The sequence below is a fragment of the Myxocyprinus asiaticus genome, chromosome 32 (assembly GCF_019703515.2).
Source record: "Myxocyprinus asiaticus isolate MX2 ecotype Aquarium Trade chromosome 32, UBuf_Myxa_2, whole genome shotgun sequence".
NCBI classification, from domain to species: Eukaryota; Metazoa; Chordata; class Actinopteri; order Cypriniformes; family Catostomidae; genus Myxocyprinus; species Myxocyprinus asiaticus.
In genome coordinates, this window is record NC_059375.1 from 21,423,986 (window position 1) to 21,444,056 (window position 20,071).

A 20,071-nucleotide genomic window follows, 5' to 3' on the forward strand; every position below is an offset into this window, starting at 1 on the left:
ACCGTTATCATACCAGTTTCTAAAAAATAAAGATTTGTTTTTAAACACAATATTCTTGTTATTCCATATTACAGATTTGTGTGGAGAGAAGTTATGTTTATAAATGAGCATCCATAACAAAAAAGCCTGTCTATGAAAACAAGATAGCTTTATCGGAACCTTGTTTACATAAAAATTACATCTCAAAAAAATTCCAAACCTCCCAACTTTCCAAAAATCAGGTCAGGGTCCAAGACTTCGAGTTCGTCAACCCGCACGTCATTTTCTGACGTCACATCTTTGTCAGTGAACAAAATGGCAACCTACTGCTTAACTGTCGCCCGGCTTCAGGTACACGAACATTTACTTTTCAGACTGTCAGTACGTATGATTTTGATTTATTTAATTCATTAGTGCCATTCAGAGCTGTGTTTGTAATTTTGAGGCACACACAGTACGTAAATCTGCTCGTGAAGTCTTCACAGGTCACGGTGTCCGAGGATGTCTGCAGCGGATGACTTTGCGGCGCCGCGACTAATGGATGGCATATATTCTTTATTTCCAGGGGTTTTACACAAGACAACAAAAGCACGGAGCCAGAAATACTAATATCTGTTTTTACGATGCATGTATTGTAGATTTTCAGTGCTTGTATGTGTGGCTTTAGTCGCAAGGTGAACACAAGGTTAAAAACAGCGCTACGAGAATAACGGCGCGGACGATGTAGATCAACTAACAGAACAGTTACCTGAATATGGCGGAGTGATTTATTTTACACACCAAGCATTATATGGTTTTCTGAATTTGCATGTCTTAAGTACACAAGGATTTATCACATGGACGATTTATCACATGGATATTATGAATTACACGGATAATCTATGTTGATGTCTTTTTTATTGATCGATAAGTGAATTATTTTCATAGCTTAATTTAAAATGCGAGCCTACAAAAACAAATGTAAGCTGTCTAAACAATCTGGTGACATTTTTAAGTGTCCATAACAAATTAAATTGGAAAATGAGAATATCCCCAGTGAACCTTAATACCTTCATGAATGATGACAGTTCAATATCAGTTTGTGGTGGTCAAGAGTTACTAGCTAAATTATAGAATTTTATTTGAGGGTTGTTCTCTAAATCAGTAAATGTTTTGGTGAAGATTTCAATATGAAATTATCTTGTATACAATTCATTTACTGTAATTAACAACTTGTTACCATGTTATTTAATTGTGTTCCAGCTCTTTGTATAATGTTTGTCTATTTCAGCTTGCTCTGGGGCAGGGTGCCCGACGCCTGCATGTGGCGGCAGCTCTCAACGCAAAGGCCAAAGTGGCCATGAGCCGCTATGAGCCAAACACTTATGTCAACTATGACAAGCTTCGCTCAAATATCGACATTGTGCGCAAAAGGTCAGAAGGGTCTACTGTATTTTACATTTGTGTTTTATTTGCTTCCCCCACCTTATCTCTTACTGAGTGACTTATTTTGCTTGTTACTTTTACAGAAGAAAATCAGCTTAAACAGCCTGTTACGCCTTTTTTCTATATAAAAAAAAAAATTATCTCATTTGCTCACCCGCATACCATCCCAGATGTGTATGACTTTCTTTCTTCTTCTGAATACAAATGAAGATTTATTGAAGAATATTTCAGCTCTGTAGGTCCATACAATGCAAGTGAATGGTGACCAGAACTTTGAAGGTCCAAAAATCACATAAAGGCAGCATAAAAGTAATCCATAGGACTCCAGTGATTAAATCTATATCTTCAGAAGCGATATAATAGGTGTGGGTGAGAAACAGATCAATATTTAATTCCTTTTTTACTATAGATTCTCCACCCTGCCCAGTAGGTGGCAATATGTATGAAGAATGTGAATTGTCAAAAACAAATGATGAAGAATGTGAAAGTGGAGATTTATAGTAAAAAAAAAATGGACTTAAATATTGATCTGTTTCTCACCAACACCTATCATATCACTTCTGAAGATATAGATTTAATCACAGTAGTCATATGGATTACTTTTATGCTGCCTTTATGTGCTTTTTGGACCTTCAAAGTTCTGGCCACCATTCACTTTGTGAGGACCCACAGAGCTGAAATATCCTTCTAAAAATCTTCATTTGTGTTCAGCAGAAGAAAGTAATTCTCATCTGGGATGGCATGAGGGTGAGTAAATGATGAGAGAATTTTCATTTTGGGTGAACTATCCCTTTAAAAAATAATATATTATCCCTCTGCTTATATTAAGTAAGGTCTTTCGTAAATATGGACATAAATCAAACCAATATTTATATAGCATGAATTTGGTGTCCTTTGCGTCTTCCAGACTCAATCGTCCTCTCACCCTGTCGGAGAAGATTGTCTATGGCCATCTGGATGACCCCGCTGGACAGGAAATTGTTCGAGGGCGCACATACTTGCGACTGCATCCAGATCGAGTTGCTATGCAGGATGCAACAGCACAGATGGCCATGCTGCAGTTCATCAGTAGTGGACTTCCCAAAGTCGCTGTGCCATCCACCATCCATTGTGACCATCTTATTGAGGCCCAGACTGGAGGAGTCCAAGATCTTCAAAAGGCAAAGGTGAGAAGGGCCATGTAATCATATTGCTTAATGAGCATCACAGTCATCATTTAAAACAAGACACAGGAAATGATTGTTCTGGATATGCCTGCCTACTCAATTAAGGTCAAAATTGAGCTTAAAAAGAAGCTCTGCGTATGCAAAAGTCACTCATGGATTGTTTCCCTCCTTTCCCCTACTGTGAGCCAGGAAGTGAATCAAGAGGTTTACAAGTTCCTCGCTAGTGCTGGGGCTAAATATGGTGTTGGCTTTTGGAAACCTGGCTCTGGGATCATCCATCAGGTAAAAAGAAACTGCTTTTTTTCTCTCTGTTATAAGGTTAATGACTTCATGTTGGAAATCTCCATAAGTTCATAGTATGTCTTATAGGCAAACCATACAGATCCTGTTTGATGTTTTCTTAGATTATCTTGGAGAATTATGCGTACCCTGGAGTCATGTTGATTGGTACAGACTCGCACACTCCTAATGGTGGTGGCCTGGGCGGCATCTGCATTGGAGTTGGTGGGGCTGATGCTGTTGATGTCATGGCAGGAATTCCTTGGGAACTGAAGTGTCCAAATGTGAGCTTCCATTGGCTCATAAGAGCAGTTTCATGACCCCAATCAAGAATTTAATTTAGCTCTGCATGGATGTGTCTTCATTTTGCAAACAGTTTATTTAAAATACTTTTTCCAAAATTGTGTTGGCAATTGTCAGGGTTTATTTAAAGCAGGGGTTCTCAGTGGGGTGGTACCGCCCCCCCCCCATTGTGCGTTCAAAGGATGCCAAGGTGCACTGAGAGTAAATTAGTAGAGAGGGGGGTGTTAGGTTAAAAATGGGGGGTGTTTATCAGTCATGTTAATCAAATCTATTGTCAAGTTCCTTTTTGTATTACAATTTTTTTATCTAGACTCCATAATACGGGATGGTATGCATTTGTTCATCTGATTCTGAAGTTTAGTGACGCATCTGAAGTATGTGGGTTAGCAGCGTCAAATAGTCAGACGAAGTTACAACCTTCGCTAATGCACCTGTATGGCTCAGTAAGTGGATACGTCTCAATGGTCTTGCGCTGCAAGCAGGTGCGTTTCTACTCACAGACCGGTCTCAAGCTCTTAAATGTGCACCTTTGATCATTGCAGCGCTGCGAGAATCGGTGAGAAGCGAGACATGGAAACCATTTGAATTCGGCACAGAATTCTACATGACCACTCTTGAATTTACTATTGTAACACTAACTGTACTTTAGGCAGAAATAGATTCATAATACATATTATCAACTTCAGCTCTACTAAATTTGTCATAGGCTACATTAGGGGAGTGAGATAATATTATACATATTTGTTAATACTTTTAAATGTTTATATTTTATATTTGTTTTTACATGTATTTAGAGTAGGCCTACTGTTTGTAATTAAAAAAAAAAGCCATAATTTGTTTCATAGAAATCATGTTACATCTAAACATGGTAGTGAAGAAGATCCATGCTTCCATGTGCTAACTATGGTCTTGTTACAAATACCACTGTTAAAATTACAAAAATAAATAAATAAATGTACATTTTCATAAGGGCAAATGCAAAATACACTTTTTTCTTTTCTTTTTTTTTTTTTTGGAGATGGAATAGAACTGCGTAAATCCTAAAAAAAAATAAATAAATAGGCTAAAATATTTTTGTTTGTGTGTAAGAAAATATAACAGGGGCCTGGGTAGCTCAGCGAGTATTGACGCTGGTTTGCGAGTTCGAATCCAGGGCGTGCTGAGTGACTCCAGCCATGTCTCCTAAGCAACCAGATTGGCCCGGTTGCTAGGGAGGGTAGAGTCACATGGGGTAACCTCCTCGTGGTTGCAGTTAGGGGTTCTCGCTCTCAATGGGGTGCATGGTAAGTTGTGCGTGGATCGCTGAGAGTAGCATGAGCCTCCACATGCTGGGAGTCTCCGTGGTGTCATGCACAACAAGCCACGTGATAAGATGTGTGGATTGACTGTCTCAGAAGCGGAGGCAACTGAGACTTGTCCTCCACCACCCGGATTGAGGTGAGTAACCGCGCCACCACAAAGACCTACTAATTAGTGGGAATTGGCCATTCCAAATTGGGAGAAAAGGGAATAAAAAGAAAAAGAAAATATAACTGATTTTGTTTGCCTTCAGTTAAGGGAATGAAGTATGGAGGCATTCACCAAAAAAGGTTGAGAACCACTGATTTAAAGGTTATCTGCTTTTCCAGGTCATTGGTGTTAAACTGACAGGCACATTGTCTGGCTGGACCTCACCAAAAGATGTCATCCTTAAAGTGGCAGGCATTTTAACTGTGAAGGGTGGCACTGGTGCCATTGTGGAGTATCATGGCCCTGGTGTAGACTCTATCTCCTGCACAGGTAAAAACTAGCTTAGTAACAACCACATTTTTTTGTTATCTCGGTGTGTTGGCAGTCCCATAAACATTCTAAACACTGAAGATTTGCATGCTTTTTGGTTGTCTAAACAGGTATGGCCACCATCTGTAATATGGGTGCTGAAATTGGAGCTACCACCTCTGTGTTTCCTTACAATCACCGTATGAGAACATACTTGGAGAAGACGGGACGTGGAGGTAAGCAGCAGTGATTGACAAAATAGCTGGAATTATCAGTTATTCAGAGTCTAGGTTCTTATCCCACTTTTCTCTCGTTGGGCAGAAATTGCTGCTGTAGCAGATGAGAACCAAGACCTGTTGGTACCTGATTCTGGCTGTCATTATGACCAAGTGATTGAGATCAATCTGAATGAGGTAAGAGCAGGTGAATTTTGGTTACGTTGTTTGTATCTTACAGTCTGGAGTGACAGTGACTGTTATGGAGTTAAAGGGATAGTCCTCCCCCCCTCCCCCTTCCATTTATTGACCCTTATGCCATCCCAGATGTGTTTAACTTTCTTTCTTCTGCAGAACACAAAGGTTTTTAGATGAATATCTCAGCTCTGTAGGTCTATACAATGCAAGTGAATGGCGACCAAAACTTTGAAGCGCCAAAAAGCACATAAAGGCAGAATAAAAGTAATCAATAAGACTTAGTTTTAATCAATGTCTTAAGCGATCCAGTTGGTTTTGGGTGAGAACAGACCAAAATGTAAATCTATCACTAAATCTTGATATTTTTAGTGTCCTTGGCAATCATGATTTCAAGCTCGATTACACTTCATAGCGTAATCTAGTGCTCTGCATATGCGTCAAGCTCTAGGAAGTGTAATCAAGCTTGAAATCATGATTGTGTCTAGAGACTGCAATGGCAAGATGTACAGTGAAAAAGGAGTTACATTTTGGTCTGTTCTCACCCAAAACCAACTGGATCAAAAGACATGGATTAAAACACAGGAATCTTATGAATTACGTTGATGCTGACTTTATATGGTTTTTGGAGCTTCAGAGTTTTAATCACAATTCACTTAGCATTGTATGGACCTACAGAGCTGAGATATTCTTCTAAAAATCTTCATTTGTGAAAATAATACACATCTGGGATGGCATGAGGGTGAGTAAATGATGAGAATTTTAATTTTTAGATGAACTATCCCTTTAATGGACTAAAATTATGAAGTCCTCTAATGATTAATGATGTTAAACATATTTTTAATACCCTCCTGTAGCTAAAGCCTCACATCAATGGTCCATTTACTCCTGACCTGGCCCACCTTGTTTCAGATATTGGCTCTGTCGCTGAGAAGAATGGCTGGCCCCTGGAAGTTAAAGTTGGTCAGTGTTTTAGTATCTTCCTCATTTAGAGTCAATTATTTTTATGGTGATTATTCACAAAAATAATGTATTTTGTATTTTACCTTGTTTTTGAATATCAATTATTTTTATACAGTGTATATTTTTTTAAAAATATTTTTATACTGTAATTTTTGTACAGCACATTGGTCAACTGTTGTTGTTTTTAATTGTGCTCTATAAATAAACTGACAAATGAAAAAAATATTCACTAAAACGGCTCCGTTTAGTGATCATGCTCTTACTATCTAAACATTACAGGTCTGATTGGAAGCTGCACTAACTCTAGTTATGAAGACATGGGCAGAGCTGCCTCCTTGGCTAAACAGGCACTGGACAAAGGACTCAAGTGCAAAGCCCAATTCACAATCACCCCTGGATCTGAGCAGATTCGTGCCACGATTGAGAGAGATGGCTATGTGAGTTGTAGTGTTTGTAGAGTTCATATTTGTTGATCACTGAGTTGGAGAAAGATCTCACGGGTGATTTTCTAGTAGATCATGCGTTCAAAATATTAATTCTGTCTGCATTTGGCCTATCAGTGGAATATGTATCTTTGCCTTTAGGCTAAATCCTTGAGGGATGTTGGTGGTGTTGTCCTGGCTAATGCCTGTGGGCCCTGCATTGGTCAGTGGGACAGGTGAAGTATTTGTCCTCTTTTAAACTATAAGATTTGTGTGTGCTTGTCAATATGTTTTCTTTTCTTTTTTTGTATGTGAATGGGTAATGCCTAACAAAGTAATATGTAAAAGTTTGTGTATAGTCAGCAGGTCATTATTATAAAATAAACTCTTGCTTACTATACCATATTCCATTGAACGATTGTTTTCCAGATATATGCAAAATAAATAAATGGACATAATAATGTAGAGTTGAAATAATTACGTGAGAATTGACCGCAAAGGGAAACCAGAGTCATGAGACTCACAGCTATGTTGGAAATCGGTTTACAACTGGGACACCTGTCAACTATATAGTTTCTTTGATGGCAGAATGCTGTGATTTGACCAATCAGAATCCAGTATTCCAGAGAGCTGTGTAATAAAGCCATATAATATATATAACCCAATAAAATCTTTTTTGCAGACGTGATGTTAAGAAGGGAGAGAAAAACACCATAGTCACATCATTCAACAGAAACTTCACTGCTAGAAATGACGCTAACCCTGCCACCCATGCTTTTGTTACTTCCCCAGAGGTACTTCACTCTTGACTGTATACAAATGTGCCCTACTCTCTCTGAATGTACATGTTTATAAAAACATGCCAGTTTACTTATGGTTTTCCTTTAACTTTATCTGTAATCATGCAGATTGTCACAGCCCTTGCCATTGCAGGCACACTTAAGTTCAACCCTGAGACTGACTTCCTCACAGCACCCAATGGAGAGAAATTTAAACTGGTGCCACCCACAGGAGATGAGCTTCCTGCCCTTGACTTTAACCCAGGTCAGGACACCTACCAGCACCCACCAGCTGACGGGTCTGGCCTAAAAGTGGATGTTAACCCTCAGAGCAACCGCCTTCAGCTGTTGGAGCCCTTTGACAAATGGAATGGAAAAGACCTTGAGGACCTTCAAGTGCTCATCAAGGTATTCTATAGGTTTTAGACACATATGTTTGAAATTGATTTCCAAAATCATTCTGAATAATGTACATCATCTTGTCAGGTAAAAGGCAAGTGCACCACAGACCATATCAGTGCTGCTGGACCCTGGTTGAAGTTCCGTGGCCACCTTGATAACATTTCAAATAACCTGCTCATTGGTGCCGTTAATCTTGAGAATGATGCTGTCAATAAAATTCGTAACCTTCTGACTGGAGAGTATGGTGGTGTCCCTGATGTTGCCCGTCATTACAAAGTAAGCGTTTTAAAACACTCATTTAAAATGACATGTTTCCTGCTTATTTAAAGTATTTACATTGACTCTTTCTGAGTGGCTTGTGATATCTCTCTTGCAGAAGCACAATATTTCATGGGTAGTTGTGGGAGATGAGAACTACGGTGAGGGATCCAGCAGAGAGCACGCTGCTCTGGAGCCCAGACATTTAGGAGGAAGGGCCATTATTGTGAAGAGCTTTGCTAGAATCCATGGTAAGTGAATATAAAAGCTTTTTTTCCCACTTGAAGCCAAGCATCTTGTTAAGCAATTGATTTTTCCATGATCGGTAATGTCTGTCAACAGAAACTAACTTGAAGAAACAGGGCCTGCTGCCTCTCACCTTCTCTAACCCTGATGATTATGACAAAATCCGCCCAGATGATAAAATCTCCATCATAGGCCTTCAGAGCTTTGCCCCCGGAAAGGTAAGTTTTATGGTAAACATATGGTCATTATACTTCTTGCCTGGTCTGTCTTTGTTCTCAGAATTTAGACTATTTTGTAAATCCTCTCCTTGCTTGGCAAAAAGCCTTCATTTTTAGTATAAAAGTCCCCAGGAAATCAAATTAGGAGCTTAGAAGTAGGGATGCACTGATGTGTCAGCCGCCGCCGATATTTATTGGACATTAAAACCATGGGCAAACCGCTTTTAAGCATGAAAACACTGATATGAAATGGTTCATTCATAATTTATTATCAACACATTTTGAAAAAATTTTGAGAATTAAAATGCATAATCCAGAAATAATGATAGCCACAGAATGTAAAAGGGTTGGCACTACTAAGAAAATGTAACATTACATTTTTAATCATTCTCGTCCTCACAAAGGAAAAACCGTTGTTACGTGACAGTTGTGAAAGCGGCACTTACCTAGACATGATGAGGTAAAATCATCCAAAACTCTTTCAACCAGCAAACTTTGACTTCTGAGACACTGGTATGGTATCCATTAAGGCTACATGATTGAGTTAAGATTGAAATCGCAATATGATCTTGTGTGATTACTAAACCTTGAAAGGCTGCGTTTAAAAATAGACTGCAGTCAGCATTGTGTAAGCAAGCGACACCTTCTAGTGGTCTGGATGGCTTTACTCATTATTTATTATACCACGATAGAACTAAAAAGGTTTTGTTCCTTTTGGTTTAAACTTTTTATTTTTCCATGATGTGGTTGACATTTCCGTGGAATTGCCCATTGTATGCATAATATGAATTTGTGATGTTATATTATATTCAGAATGAAAATGTAGGCTAAAATGTGAGTTCTGTTGTTTTGAACTGCAAACAAAAAAATAACATCAGTCATCATGCTATCATATTTAGTTTTTATTTATCTTTCATTGTGGCTCTCTTTAAAATTTTCCATGTCCATTGGAAATTATTTATTGTTTGAACAATAAAAAGCTTTTGTACCTCTGTACATTTTAAAACATAATTCCTGAGCAAAACAGTGATCTGATAACAAAATAAGGTAAGTGGCAAAATATCGGTATTGGTATCAGCCAGTATTTGTTTTGTTAATATCGGTACTGGCCAAACATTTTCATACTGGTGTGTCCCTACTTAGAAGGCTTCTATATGCAAGGGTGGTACTCTAACAGGACAAAATTAACATTTAGCAGATATGTTTTCAAGGACCAGAAATATTGAAACAGCAAATCATGGTTCTCATAACGGTGATGTAAACTGAAGGCTTTTTAAAAATAAAAAGAGATGAGCCCTTTGATTTGTCACGCTTAAACTTCCTGTTTCATTCTAGGTTAGAGTATTTTCATGGGGTCCTTTAATTAGTCACACTCGCACTGCAATTAAAGTGTGCTGAATGATAAATGGATTATAATAAGTTGTCACAATAAGTAATTTATTGCATTACTGTGCTTCCTTAGCCACTGAAGGCCGTTATCAAGCACATTGATGGAAGCACGGAAACTATCGAGTTGAATCACACCTTCAACGAGACCCAGATTGAATGGTTCCAGGCTGGCTCCGCTCTTAACAGGATGAAAGAGATGCAGAAATGAGGGAATGGGTCTTAAATGTGAGGAGGGGTTAATTATATTTATTTGGGAGAGGGAGGAGTTAAGTATCAAGCAGGAAGATCGGTATGTATGTGCAAGGGAATTATAAACTGGAGTATTAACAATTCTTTTATTTAACCTGTGTTGCATAGACGAGTCCTGTCAATACACAAACTTCTACAGGCTATAGATTACATTGCAGAACCGATAAAAATGCATTACGTTTAGAAACAGGCTAAATTGCAATGCTTGTAATTTTCAAGCTGAATCTGTGTGTATTACAGAATGGATAATTATGAAACTTTTGGAAGGCTCTGGCAGACACGTACAGAGTTTAATTCATAAAATGATCCAAATATGTGTCTAGGTAACTGTTAAACATGATTATTCTGATCTTCCATTTTGCTTGTAATTTTACTCTGAATCGTAATGAGAGCTTGTGAATTTGTGTCCTGTATTCAGCTCTCTTGATAACTCAGCTTTTCGAGTATTCATAACAATTGGTTTTGTTGTTCATGCAAGCTTGAAACTTAACCTGTTATTGTTCATGTAGCTATTTTTACTGTAAGTCAGAATGACTTTTCAGTGCTCCGTAATATCCAAACTTGCAATGCACACCACCACCCAAAACCATCGAATGTGTCAAATGTGTACAGAGTGCGCCACAGGTCAAGTCTTTAAATGTTTTAAACTGAACGATTTTATATATATAATATATATATATCAAATAATCTCATCTGCAAAACTGAGTTTTGACACAGTTATCAAGCAATGAATCGGAACTCCAAGCTTGTGAGCACTTTTTCCTGTATATTTTAGTGCCCTTTTTTGTAGGGTTGTATTCTATTTTTTTCCTCACAGAGCTGTACCCGTGTCAAAGCAGTGACATCAGTCATCTAGTCAACAGACTAGAGCACTTGTTTTCAGAATACCAAGAAAAATACTAAATTTCAACATGTTCATGGTTATAAGATTAACTTTTAACTGTTGTATGAATGCTAGTCAATGCAGCTGTAACAAGGAATACTGTGTTGCAACACTGCATGCCTGGGTGTGTTTGCAGCTCTGTAAAATGAATAATGGGTCCTATGCTGCTTGTAACACCATAAACATACCTCTCTTAATAACTCCACTATTTTTCTTTTTTCTTGTGTTATCTTTTTTTCTTGTGGAAAAGAGTGCTGATCAGTTGCAGTGGGTTATAAAATAAAAGTCATTTCAAATAGTTATTTGCATGGTTGCCTTCGAGTGTGTATGAGAATTATAACAGGTCTTGATAACTGAATCCAAAGTGTCCTTTGCCTTTTTTCACCAAAAATAAATTGTATGTACTCGTATATCAAATTCTCATGAAACCTGTCAAGGAATTGTCCTAGTCATATTTCAAAGTGCACTCATTCATTTTTCCTACTTAAAGTTTTACTCCTAAAGAAATGAATTGTATATTTGAAACATGTAAAAAAAAAATAATAATAATAATAATCATAACATCTCACTTGAGATGAAGGCTCCAGTCATATCAGTAACCTGCTGTTTTTTTTTTTTTTTGGTCCTACATGGAGAGGGTCCCCTCATGGGAGCAGCCATGTTAGAATCACATGACCAGTCGAATACTGACTGCCCTATTGTCAACTTTAACTCTTGGATTAAATTAATTATGGCGGCCTTGGAATAGTGAATTTTTACAAATTGTAAAGGTGTCACTGTAAATCCAAGATAACAAACAAAAAAGCTGCTGTGTACACCTTAACCTCAAATCAAATGAAAATGAAGCCTACATATAGTGCCATTAAGATTTCTGTGCATTGTGAGATTATTTTCAGGACACTTAAGCACATTATACCGCCCAGTTATTTTAGATGTAACGCGTTTTACTTCTACTATTCCCATTGTTTATAATGATGATTGTCATTACTATAACACAGTATTTTTTATTTTTTTTACTGTATTACATTTAAAAAGATGCAGTTGTACAATGATTTTTAAGTCAGATACAATGGAATACTACTATGATGAAGTATCAATACTTTACAATTTAAATAATATATAATTTTTGACCATCTCAGCAGGTAGGCCTCACTGCTAGCGCCGCATCAAAATAAAAACGCTACCATTTTAATCAATAATGGCATATTATATTTTTCTACAACAATGCGCTCAAATGTATGATTATAAAGTGGGGTCTGTTTGGTTGCTGGATGCCGACGTCATGATTCTATCGTTTGCCCTGTCGACGATATGTTGATTATATCGGGGGCGTTTTTGTTACGTCGCGTCGCACACTGTCAGTGTGTCCTTGCCTTTCTTCCCGTAGCATCCTTCATTGTGTGCTTCGCAGGGGTGCCTTTAATCCAATAAAGCAACCACGAAATACAGTGTTTGGGCATATCATATTGAATTTTAAGCTATGTAGATATTTTTCCGCAGCGATTGCGATATCACCGACAGCTTGGTATCCAATATATCGTGCAGTACGGTAAGATCTTGTTTCGACCCTATTTCATTGTTATCCTATTATAATTGCCCTTTATCCTTTTATGTCCGCATATATTACATTTGATGGAATATGCCTTGGCATGTTACGATGTCACATATTGTGTAATATAAAAGCTGAGAACAATTCCTCGACGTTTGTCATATAGGTTTACATTGCATTATTCAATGCAGGACAAAACATAATAACTAATTATAGAAATACACACAATCACAGTTTAGTCAAAGTCAAAAGGCTGATATGTAGTCTGTACAGCACCCAGATGTGTGGCCTTTCATAGATTATAGGGCAGAACTCCATGGTGCATTGGAAAAAAAAAAAACAATGAAAAGGGAGAAAAACACAGTCGGCCCAGTAATGAAATATACAATGGTCCTGATGCAGCTGTTGCATCCAGATTTGAGAGTGCGAAGAAGACAATATGCATCAAAATGTGTAAAAGCAGTTCAAATCAGACAGGATGGGTATTTCAAATGAACTGCTTAATATTTAAAATGGTTAAACATAATACCCAATGCATTTTAAACCACATAGGCCCTCTTCTCCAGTGAACCTCACGCTAATGGCTGATTCAGACACCACCTCTACATCTCATCCCCAGCTGCACTGCCCACATCCACCTGTCTCACTTTCACTACCTTTCCTGAGGGAGGGTAGTAAAGTCTTGGAGAGGAAACCGCCCCATACAGGGGAGCCTCTCAGTCCACTGCCAACCAAGCGCACACGCACCTATTCAGCGTGAGTACCTGTATTAATGTGCAGTGTAAGAGCAAACCATTTTTAAACAACCTGTGTAAATGAAATGCAAATAATCCCATCTTGTTAAGAAACAGTGTTACAGATATTGGTGTGTTACATTAAATAAAAGATAAAGAGATGTTTTGCCTTTTTTAATTACTGAAGTGTATCATGCTAGTTGATTTGAACACTTCTTTATCCTGGTCTTTTGTCAGATCGGTGAGAGCCAAATCTGGACCTGTCTTTAAAGGCATTTGCAAAAACTTCTCAAGGTCACAAGGTCATGGATTCATTCGCCCCTCCCATGGAGGAGAAGACATATTTGTTCACATCTCAGAGTAAGTGAGGACATTCTTTGCATAATTATAACAAAGGAAAATCATTTTTATTATGTTATGGATGGCATTCTTTATCAGCATCAAATAAAGTTAACTAACATCTTGTGTTGTATTATTTTGTTAAAGGAATATTCCAGGTTCAATACAAGATAAGCTCAAATGATACACTCAAACAATGAAGTCATTACCCTTACTTAATTTAATTTGGACAGTTTTACAAGTAATTTAATTTCATTCATTCAGATTAAGTCATTTTCATTGAGCCAACATAATTTAGTTAATTTAAATCAATATACTATAGTAGTTTTAACTCCACTAAGTTAGGTTTATTAGTTTATTGTAACATCACTTGAACATGGAAGTTCCTAAGCACAAGTGCCAATCTTCACCACAACGGTAACCCCCCCCACTCCATCTTAACAGACACTCTTTTTAAATACCAATATAACAGAACATTAAACTTTAACAAATCTCCTCCTTTTCTCATTTAGCTAAAAAATGCATAAAATAACACTTTATTTCAACATTTGTTCACCCCATCCCAGTGGCGGGTCTAGCTTGTATGGTGCCCTGGGCGAAACCCGCTTCAACACACCCCCAGATTTGTTGACGGGGTGGGGGTTTTATGGTGCCTTGGGCAAAACCCGCTTCACCACACCCCCAAAGTTGTTGAGGGTGTATCTGTGTGGGTGCCTCATGCCCGCCCCCCCAGCAAGATGCCACCCTGGGCAATGGCACATGTCGCCCATGCCTAAATCCGCTACTGCCCCATCCAGTCCCATGCAAATGCCTGGAAATGGAAGTCCCCAGCCCAGTTTCATCAGTGCTACAAAAAGTATTTTTGTAGTCCCAACTCAAAAGGATTAAGAAGTAAACTTAAATTTTATGAATTTAATTAGAGAGAACGTGATGAAATCAGTTTGTGGCAGAATGTTCTAAAATTGTGTTGCTTTAGTTCAGTTTAATTAAGTAAACTGAACAACCTACAAAAATCCTTTTTTTGAGTGCAGCATTTGTCGCATAATGTTGATTACCACAAAAATTAATTGGGACAAATGAGTGCCGAATATTCAGCACCTCTGGTAAAACTGATCGGAAATAAATTAATAAACACAGGACAAACATATAAAAACAGCAAAAGAACTGGAGAGCTCCACACCAAGATTCTGATTCTGATTACCACAAAAATGTATTTTGACTTGTCACTTCCTTTTCCTTAAAGAGAAAAAAAAAAGCTGCGTTACAGTGAGGAACTTACAATAGAAGTGAATGGGGCCAGTTAGTGTGATAAAATCTTACTGACCTTTTCTGTGTAAAGTTATTTCCAATTTTACAACTTCGTTGCCGTGACGACATAACGCTGTAAACCCAAAAACGACAATTTAAACAACAGCTTAAATACTACACATGTTTTAACAGCAGAATTAAAGTGCTTTTATAAAATTATAAGCTTCACATTTCTGCAAAATTGTCCCCATTCACTTCCATTGTAAGTGCCTCACTGTAACCTCAATTTTAGCTTTTTTAAAGAAAAGGAGGGATGAGTCAAAAGGAATTTTTGTGTAATCAACAGTATGCCACAAGTGCTATCGATTGAGCTTAACTTGAATTGAACCTGTAATATTGCTTTATATTATGACCACAATTCTCTTTTCATAGTATTGAGGGTGAATATGTGCCAATGGAGGGGGATGAGGTGACCTACAAAGTGTGTCCTGTTCCTCCCAAGAACATAAAATTCCAAGCCGTTGAGGTGGTCATCACCAACCTTAGTTCTGGAAGGAAGCATGAGACCTGGTCTGGGCAAGTTATCAGCTCCTAGCTCAGACTTTCACAAACCCAGCAGAAGAAGAAAAAAGCCAGAGAGGGAAGGAGACATGAAGGAATGGGTTATACAAAGCAAATTTGAAAGTTGCTTATGAAGGTGGATGTAGAAGCTTAAAATGCTGTTTTGTGTATAGGATAGGGATGGTATAGCAATAAGGTTTATGCAACTGTTAGCGTTTCTAGCCTGGCAAAGTTATGAAGTTGAAACATGGTTTTGGATCTGAGTCAACTGAGCTTTCATGTAGCATTGGCAGAATATGACATTACTGTGACAGAATGAAAACAACAGTGTTACCTTTGTTTGAAATTTTGACAATTTAAATATTTATTTTCACCTTATATGTAAAGAGACATTTAAGTTAATCGAGAAGTGTACTTTCAAGCAATTAAGTTTAAACTGATTTCAGATAGGACTGGTATTATTTTTCTTTAGGAAAGCTACAAATCCCAAAATTATGGTAGTGAATTTTGTTGTCAAAAACTATAGTTATGATGATTCTAATAAAACTTTGATTAGTAATGCAGTGTTATTTTCAAAATCTCTTTTTAAGGTATGACTGAAATAAATACCATTCATATTATGCAAATGAGTCCCATTAATTGGTTGTATTTCTGTGTGTGCTAAGGTGGATGCAGAAGTCATGAAGTCATTTTCCTAAGGCTTGTGTGACTTCTGTGCACACATAGGACCATTAGAGGGAGATTAACCAACAATCTCATTAGTAATTGTTTCATTAAAACATATTTCTCTCGATCCCTGACACAACCACATGACAATAACATTGAAAGTAAAACACTCTATAGCCCTCTATAAAGGTTCTGAGTGCAGAAAACAATAAATGAAATGCAATAAGAACCTACAAGCTAAAAGGATAATTAAATTTATTGACAAGTACACTTTTTATGACACATTTTAAATTGATCACACCCTCAGCTCATAAACCAGCAGATAAAGTTTGTGATGGAAAAATTCTACAAAGAAAACTACTGCATTTCTTTATTCTTTAATGTTATCATCATAATATACAGTCAATTTTAGGTAAAGAGAAAACAGCTGGAATCTTACATTAGATATTATTAATTGTGTCTGCTGAAATCTTATAAGGTCAAGATTTAAATTGGATTTATTTTCCTCAGATTTTCAACAGAGGTCATAATTGAAACTGTATCATAAATGTATTAATTGCCGGAGGATCTTTTGTTATGATAAATCATACTAAGAGAAAGTGACCAGGCAGCAGGTACATAAAGGTTTATTTACATAAAGGCTTTGGACACCAAATGACAACAGGTAGGCCTGCCACATTAAATTAAGCAGATTAAAGATGTAATTCTCAGTAATTCTTTCTTCATTAAAAACAATATTATCCAAAAGTAATGAACTTTTAAAAACATGCTTTAAATTATTACCACTTTAAATTTCAGTAACCTTGTCCACAGTTCCCTTACGACTTAGTACACTTTACATTGCATTTATTAACGCATATGGGGAGTGCCTTCTTACACGACCTAGTTGAAACCTCTCCACAATAATGCCAATATTCTAATATTGGCTATGGTGTTTGAGCCCCGCCAGTTTTGGCGCAAAGCTGTCCGCTATAAAAGCAGGTGCGCAAACACCATTTCCTCAGAATTTTTTCCTTCAAGACAGCGATCATCTCTTGTCTAGAAGCCCTCTACCTTCGCCGTCGATATACACGAGTCAGCGGGCGGAATCTTCACGGGAAGACTTTCCGCTCCCCTGCAGTGCTCCGGCGAACATCACTCCGCCTCGCCGCTTGACGCTTCGCTGGTGAATGGGCCTCAGCATCCTGATTCCCTGCAGCGCTTACGCAGGTGTTATGTATCCTTACAAAGCAATTGCATATTGTGTATTGTATATTATGTGAAATATAAATATATATTTATTTAGATATTTATATATATCTAAAAGAGTCGCTTACGTGTTCGCGTCTTTTTAAAGTTCCGTAAATGTTCCTTGTGCGAGAGGCACAACCTGCCATCAGATCAGCATGAGAGCTGCATTTACTGTCTGGGTCGCGCCCACGCAGAGTCAGCTCACATGGAGACTGTCCTCACTGCGAGGGCACAAGTCTCAAAACGCTTCGCTCGTGAATCGCCCTCATTCTGAGGGACGATTCAGTCTCACACGCCCTCCCACCAGCCTCTTCTGTGATACCAGAGGATTCACACAAGGAGGCATGGTGGGGCCGCGAAGTTGAGCAGGATGAATTTGAGGTGGTCCTCGTGCCGGCACACCCCAGCAAGACCCTTAATCTCCACGAGGTGCATCTTTGCCGATGTGCTATGTGCGAGACAAGCTTCGGCCCTCATCTCATTCAGCGGTTCTGACGCTGGGGATGATAATGACAATGTCATGTCTCTCGCTGCATCAGGCGAATGGTCAGTGGATGATGCTACCACCCCTCCCCCCAGCGAGGGCAAAGAGTGTGCATGCGCCACTGACAGGGAGATGGTCTGCGTCCTTACAAGGGCGGTTGAAGAGCTTTACCTCGAGTGGTCTTCCCCAGAGGAACCTGAACATTCTCCCCTCGAATGGTTCCTGCAGTCCGGATGCCATCAAGCGGCAGCATTCCACAAATCTGCCCTATTCTTCCCCGAAGTTCATAATGAACTGTCTATGTCCTGGCATGCACCTTTCTCAGTATGCTCGCACAGTGATGCCATCCTCTCTAATGTGGATCACGGGGAAGAGAACTATTATGCCCAACTACCTCCTGTGGAGGAGGCGGTAGTGACAACCCTCTGCCCAGCAAGTAACAGGGCATGGAAATCACGCCCCATACATACTTCCAAGCCGTGTCGACACTGGGTGGAGAAGCTTACTCAGCAACGGGCCAAGCTGTCTCAGCCCTCAACGCGATGATGGCGCTCCAGGTATTTCAAGCCAAGCTCCTCAAGCAAATGGACGAGCAAGGCTTCGATCCAAGGACATTCAAAAAGCTCTGCACCACTACAGACTTAGCGCTGCATGCCACGAAAATCCCTGCACAGGTCATCGGCAAGTCCATGGGCAACCTGGTAGTTCTGGATCGACATGTTTTGCTGACCCTCATAGAAATGAGTGATAAGGAAAAGCCACTTTGTTGGATGCTCTAGTGTCTCAAGCCGGCCTCTTTGGCGACTCTGTGAATAAGTTGCTGAGCGTTACGTTGCGACTCACAGGCTATGAAACACTTTATGCCAGCACAGAGTACATCACAGCCAGTTCGCCCTCGCCCTGTTTTCAGCCAGTGCTTGACTAAAAGCCCCATATCTGCTGCGTCAGCGCCGGAACCTGCCACCGCCAAGCCACCGGTGAGGCCACGCAAGCCATGGCCCAAACGGAAGCATCCGTATCAGTGCCCACCTCACTCCGGCAGAACAAACCCTCCCCATGCAGCAAAAGCACTCATGACGGGCACAGCCCTTTGAAGCGGAAAGCAGAGCTCACGGTTAACTCAGAGTCTGCTCCAAAGATGGCTCAATTGGAGAAACAAAACACTGTTCCCCATCTCCCCACTGCTGTTTGTCGGGAAAGGAATATTGTTGTTTACAATATTGTTCAATATGTTGTTTCTGTGTCTTACACTCAAATAAATGCAATAAAAAATGCAATAAATGCAACAAAAATATACAGCACTCGTTGCAGATGCATGAGATGCTTACACATTCTCAATAAAGAGCCCTTTTCCTCTTCAAAGCCCACACATTATGTGCAACCGCTTGCCTATGGTGAGCGACGCATTATATCATATGGTGAGCAAACCAAATTGCCCTCTGTCCTGTTACGTGAACACATGGTGAGCCCTAACGGGTATTTCAGAATGGGTGCAAAAAATGATTGGACATGGTTATATGATCTAATTTGCACACCGACCACCCCGTTTCAATGGCGTTCTGTCTTCCATGGTTTCATCCGAAGACAGTGTTATGAGCCGAAATACACAGTCTCCTCATGAAAAGTGTGATAGAGGTTTTGCCAAATTGTCACACCCAAAAGGCTTTTACAACTGTTATTTTCTTGTCCCAAAGAAAGACGGCGGGCTTTGGCCGATCCTGGATCTAACACATTTAAATCGTCCACTCACAAAGCGCCCACTAAAAATGATTACGATTGGTTTGCGTCGATAGATCTGAAGGATTCGTACTTTCAGGATATTTTTGAGATTTGCATTAGAGGGAACAGTGGATCAATTCAAAGTCCTGCCCTTCGGACTGTCTCTGGCTCCTCGCACGTTCACAAAGTGCATCGATGCAGTTCTCGCCCCTCTAAAACTGAGCGGTGTGCACATCTTGAACTACCTCGACGATTGGCTGTTACTGGCACAATCAGAGGCCCTGTTATGCCAGCACAGAGACTTACTGCTTCAACATCTAAACAACTTGGGCCTCAATGTGAATTGGGTGAAAAGCACGCTCCCCCCCAGCCATCAAATCTCCTTTTTGGGAGTCTGCCTCAACTCCATGAG

General features: G+C 39.1%; 2 protein-coding genes across 4 annotated transcripts; both read left to right on the forward strand.

The window, feature by feature from the left end:
- Positions 1 to 281: 281 nt before the first annotated feature.
- On the forward strand, positions 282 to 11,487 carry LOC127423324 (aconitate hydratase, mitochondrial-like). 2 transcript variants are annotated; one of them, XM_051667522.1, is made up of 17 exons: positions 282 to 330; positions 1,250 to 1,392; positions 2,312 to 2,570; positions 2,760 to 2,852; positions 2,975 to 3,133; positions 4,781 to 4,931; positions 5,042 to 5,146; positions 5,232 to 5,323; positions 6,178 to 6,283; positions 6,563 to 6,720; positions 6,868 to 6,941; positions 7,388 to 7,499; positions 7,614 to 7,892; positions 7,971 to 8,162; positions 8,263 to 8,395; positions 8,487 to 8,608; positions 10,071 to 11,487. In XM_051667522.1, the coding sequence occupies exons 1-17, from the start codon at positions 295 to 297 to the stop codon at positions 10,203 to 10,205; spliced, it is 2,349 nt and encodes a 782-aa protein (XP_051523482.1). In that variant the 5' UTR covers positions 282 to 294; the 3' UTR covers positions 10,206 to 11,487. The 2 variants fall into 2 exon arrangements, with proteins under 2 accessions (XP_051523482.1, XP_051523481.1); XM_051667521.1 differs by having other exon boundaries at positions 284 to 360.
- A 985-nt stretch (positions 11,488 to 12,472) lies between these two features.
- On the forward strand, positions 12,473 to 16,186 carry LOC127423154 (cold shock domain-containing protein C2-like). Of its 2 annotated transcripts, none has more exons than XM_051667266.1 (4): positions 12,473 to 12,678; positions 13,231 to 13,434; positions 13,650 to 13,772; positions 15,432 to 16,186. In XM_051667266.1, exons 2-4 carry the CDS (start codon positions 13,259 to 13,261, stop codon positions 15,592 to 15,594), a joined length of 462 nt encoding a protein of 153 aa, XP_051523226.1. In that variant the 5' UTR covers positions 12,473 to 12,678; positions 13,231 to 13,258; the 3' UTR covers positions 15,595 to 16,186. The 2 variants fall into 2 exon arrangements, with proteins under 2 accessions (XP_051523226.1, XP_051523227.1); XM_051667267.1 differs by having other exon boundaries at positions 13,245 to 13,434.
- The last annotated feature ends 3,885 nt before the right edge of the window (positions 16,187 to 20,071 follow it).

Excerpts from the sequence above, each read along its gene's own strand:
- LOC127423324 (XM_051667521.1), top strand. The coding sequence starts at position 295 with ATGGCAACCTACTGCTTAACTGTCGCCCGGCTTCAGGTACACGAACAT. Across the intron at positions 2,571-2,759 it reads AAGATCTTCAAAAGGCAAAG|GAAGTGAATCAAGAGGTTTA; the intron begins GTGAGAAGGGCC and ends ACTGTGAGCCAG. Across the intron at positions 6,721-6,867 it reads CGATTGAGAGAGATGGCTAT|GCTAAATCCTTGAGGGATGT; the intron begins GTGAGTTGTAGT and ends CTTTGCCTTTAG.
- LOC127423154 (XM_051667266.1), top strand. The coding sequence starts at position 13,259 with ATGGCTGATTCAGACACCACCTCTACATCTCATCCCCAGCTGCACTGC. Across the intron at positions 13,435-13,649 it reads CGCACACGCACCTATTCAGC|ATCGGTGAGAGCCAAATCTG; the intron begins GTGAGTACCTGT and ends GTCTTTTGTCAG. Across the intron at positions 13,773-15,431 it reads ATATTTGTTCACATCTCAGA|TATTGAGGGTGAATATGTGC; the intron begins GTAAGTGAGGAC and ends CTCTTTTCATAG.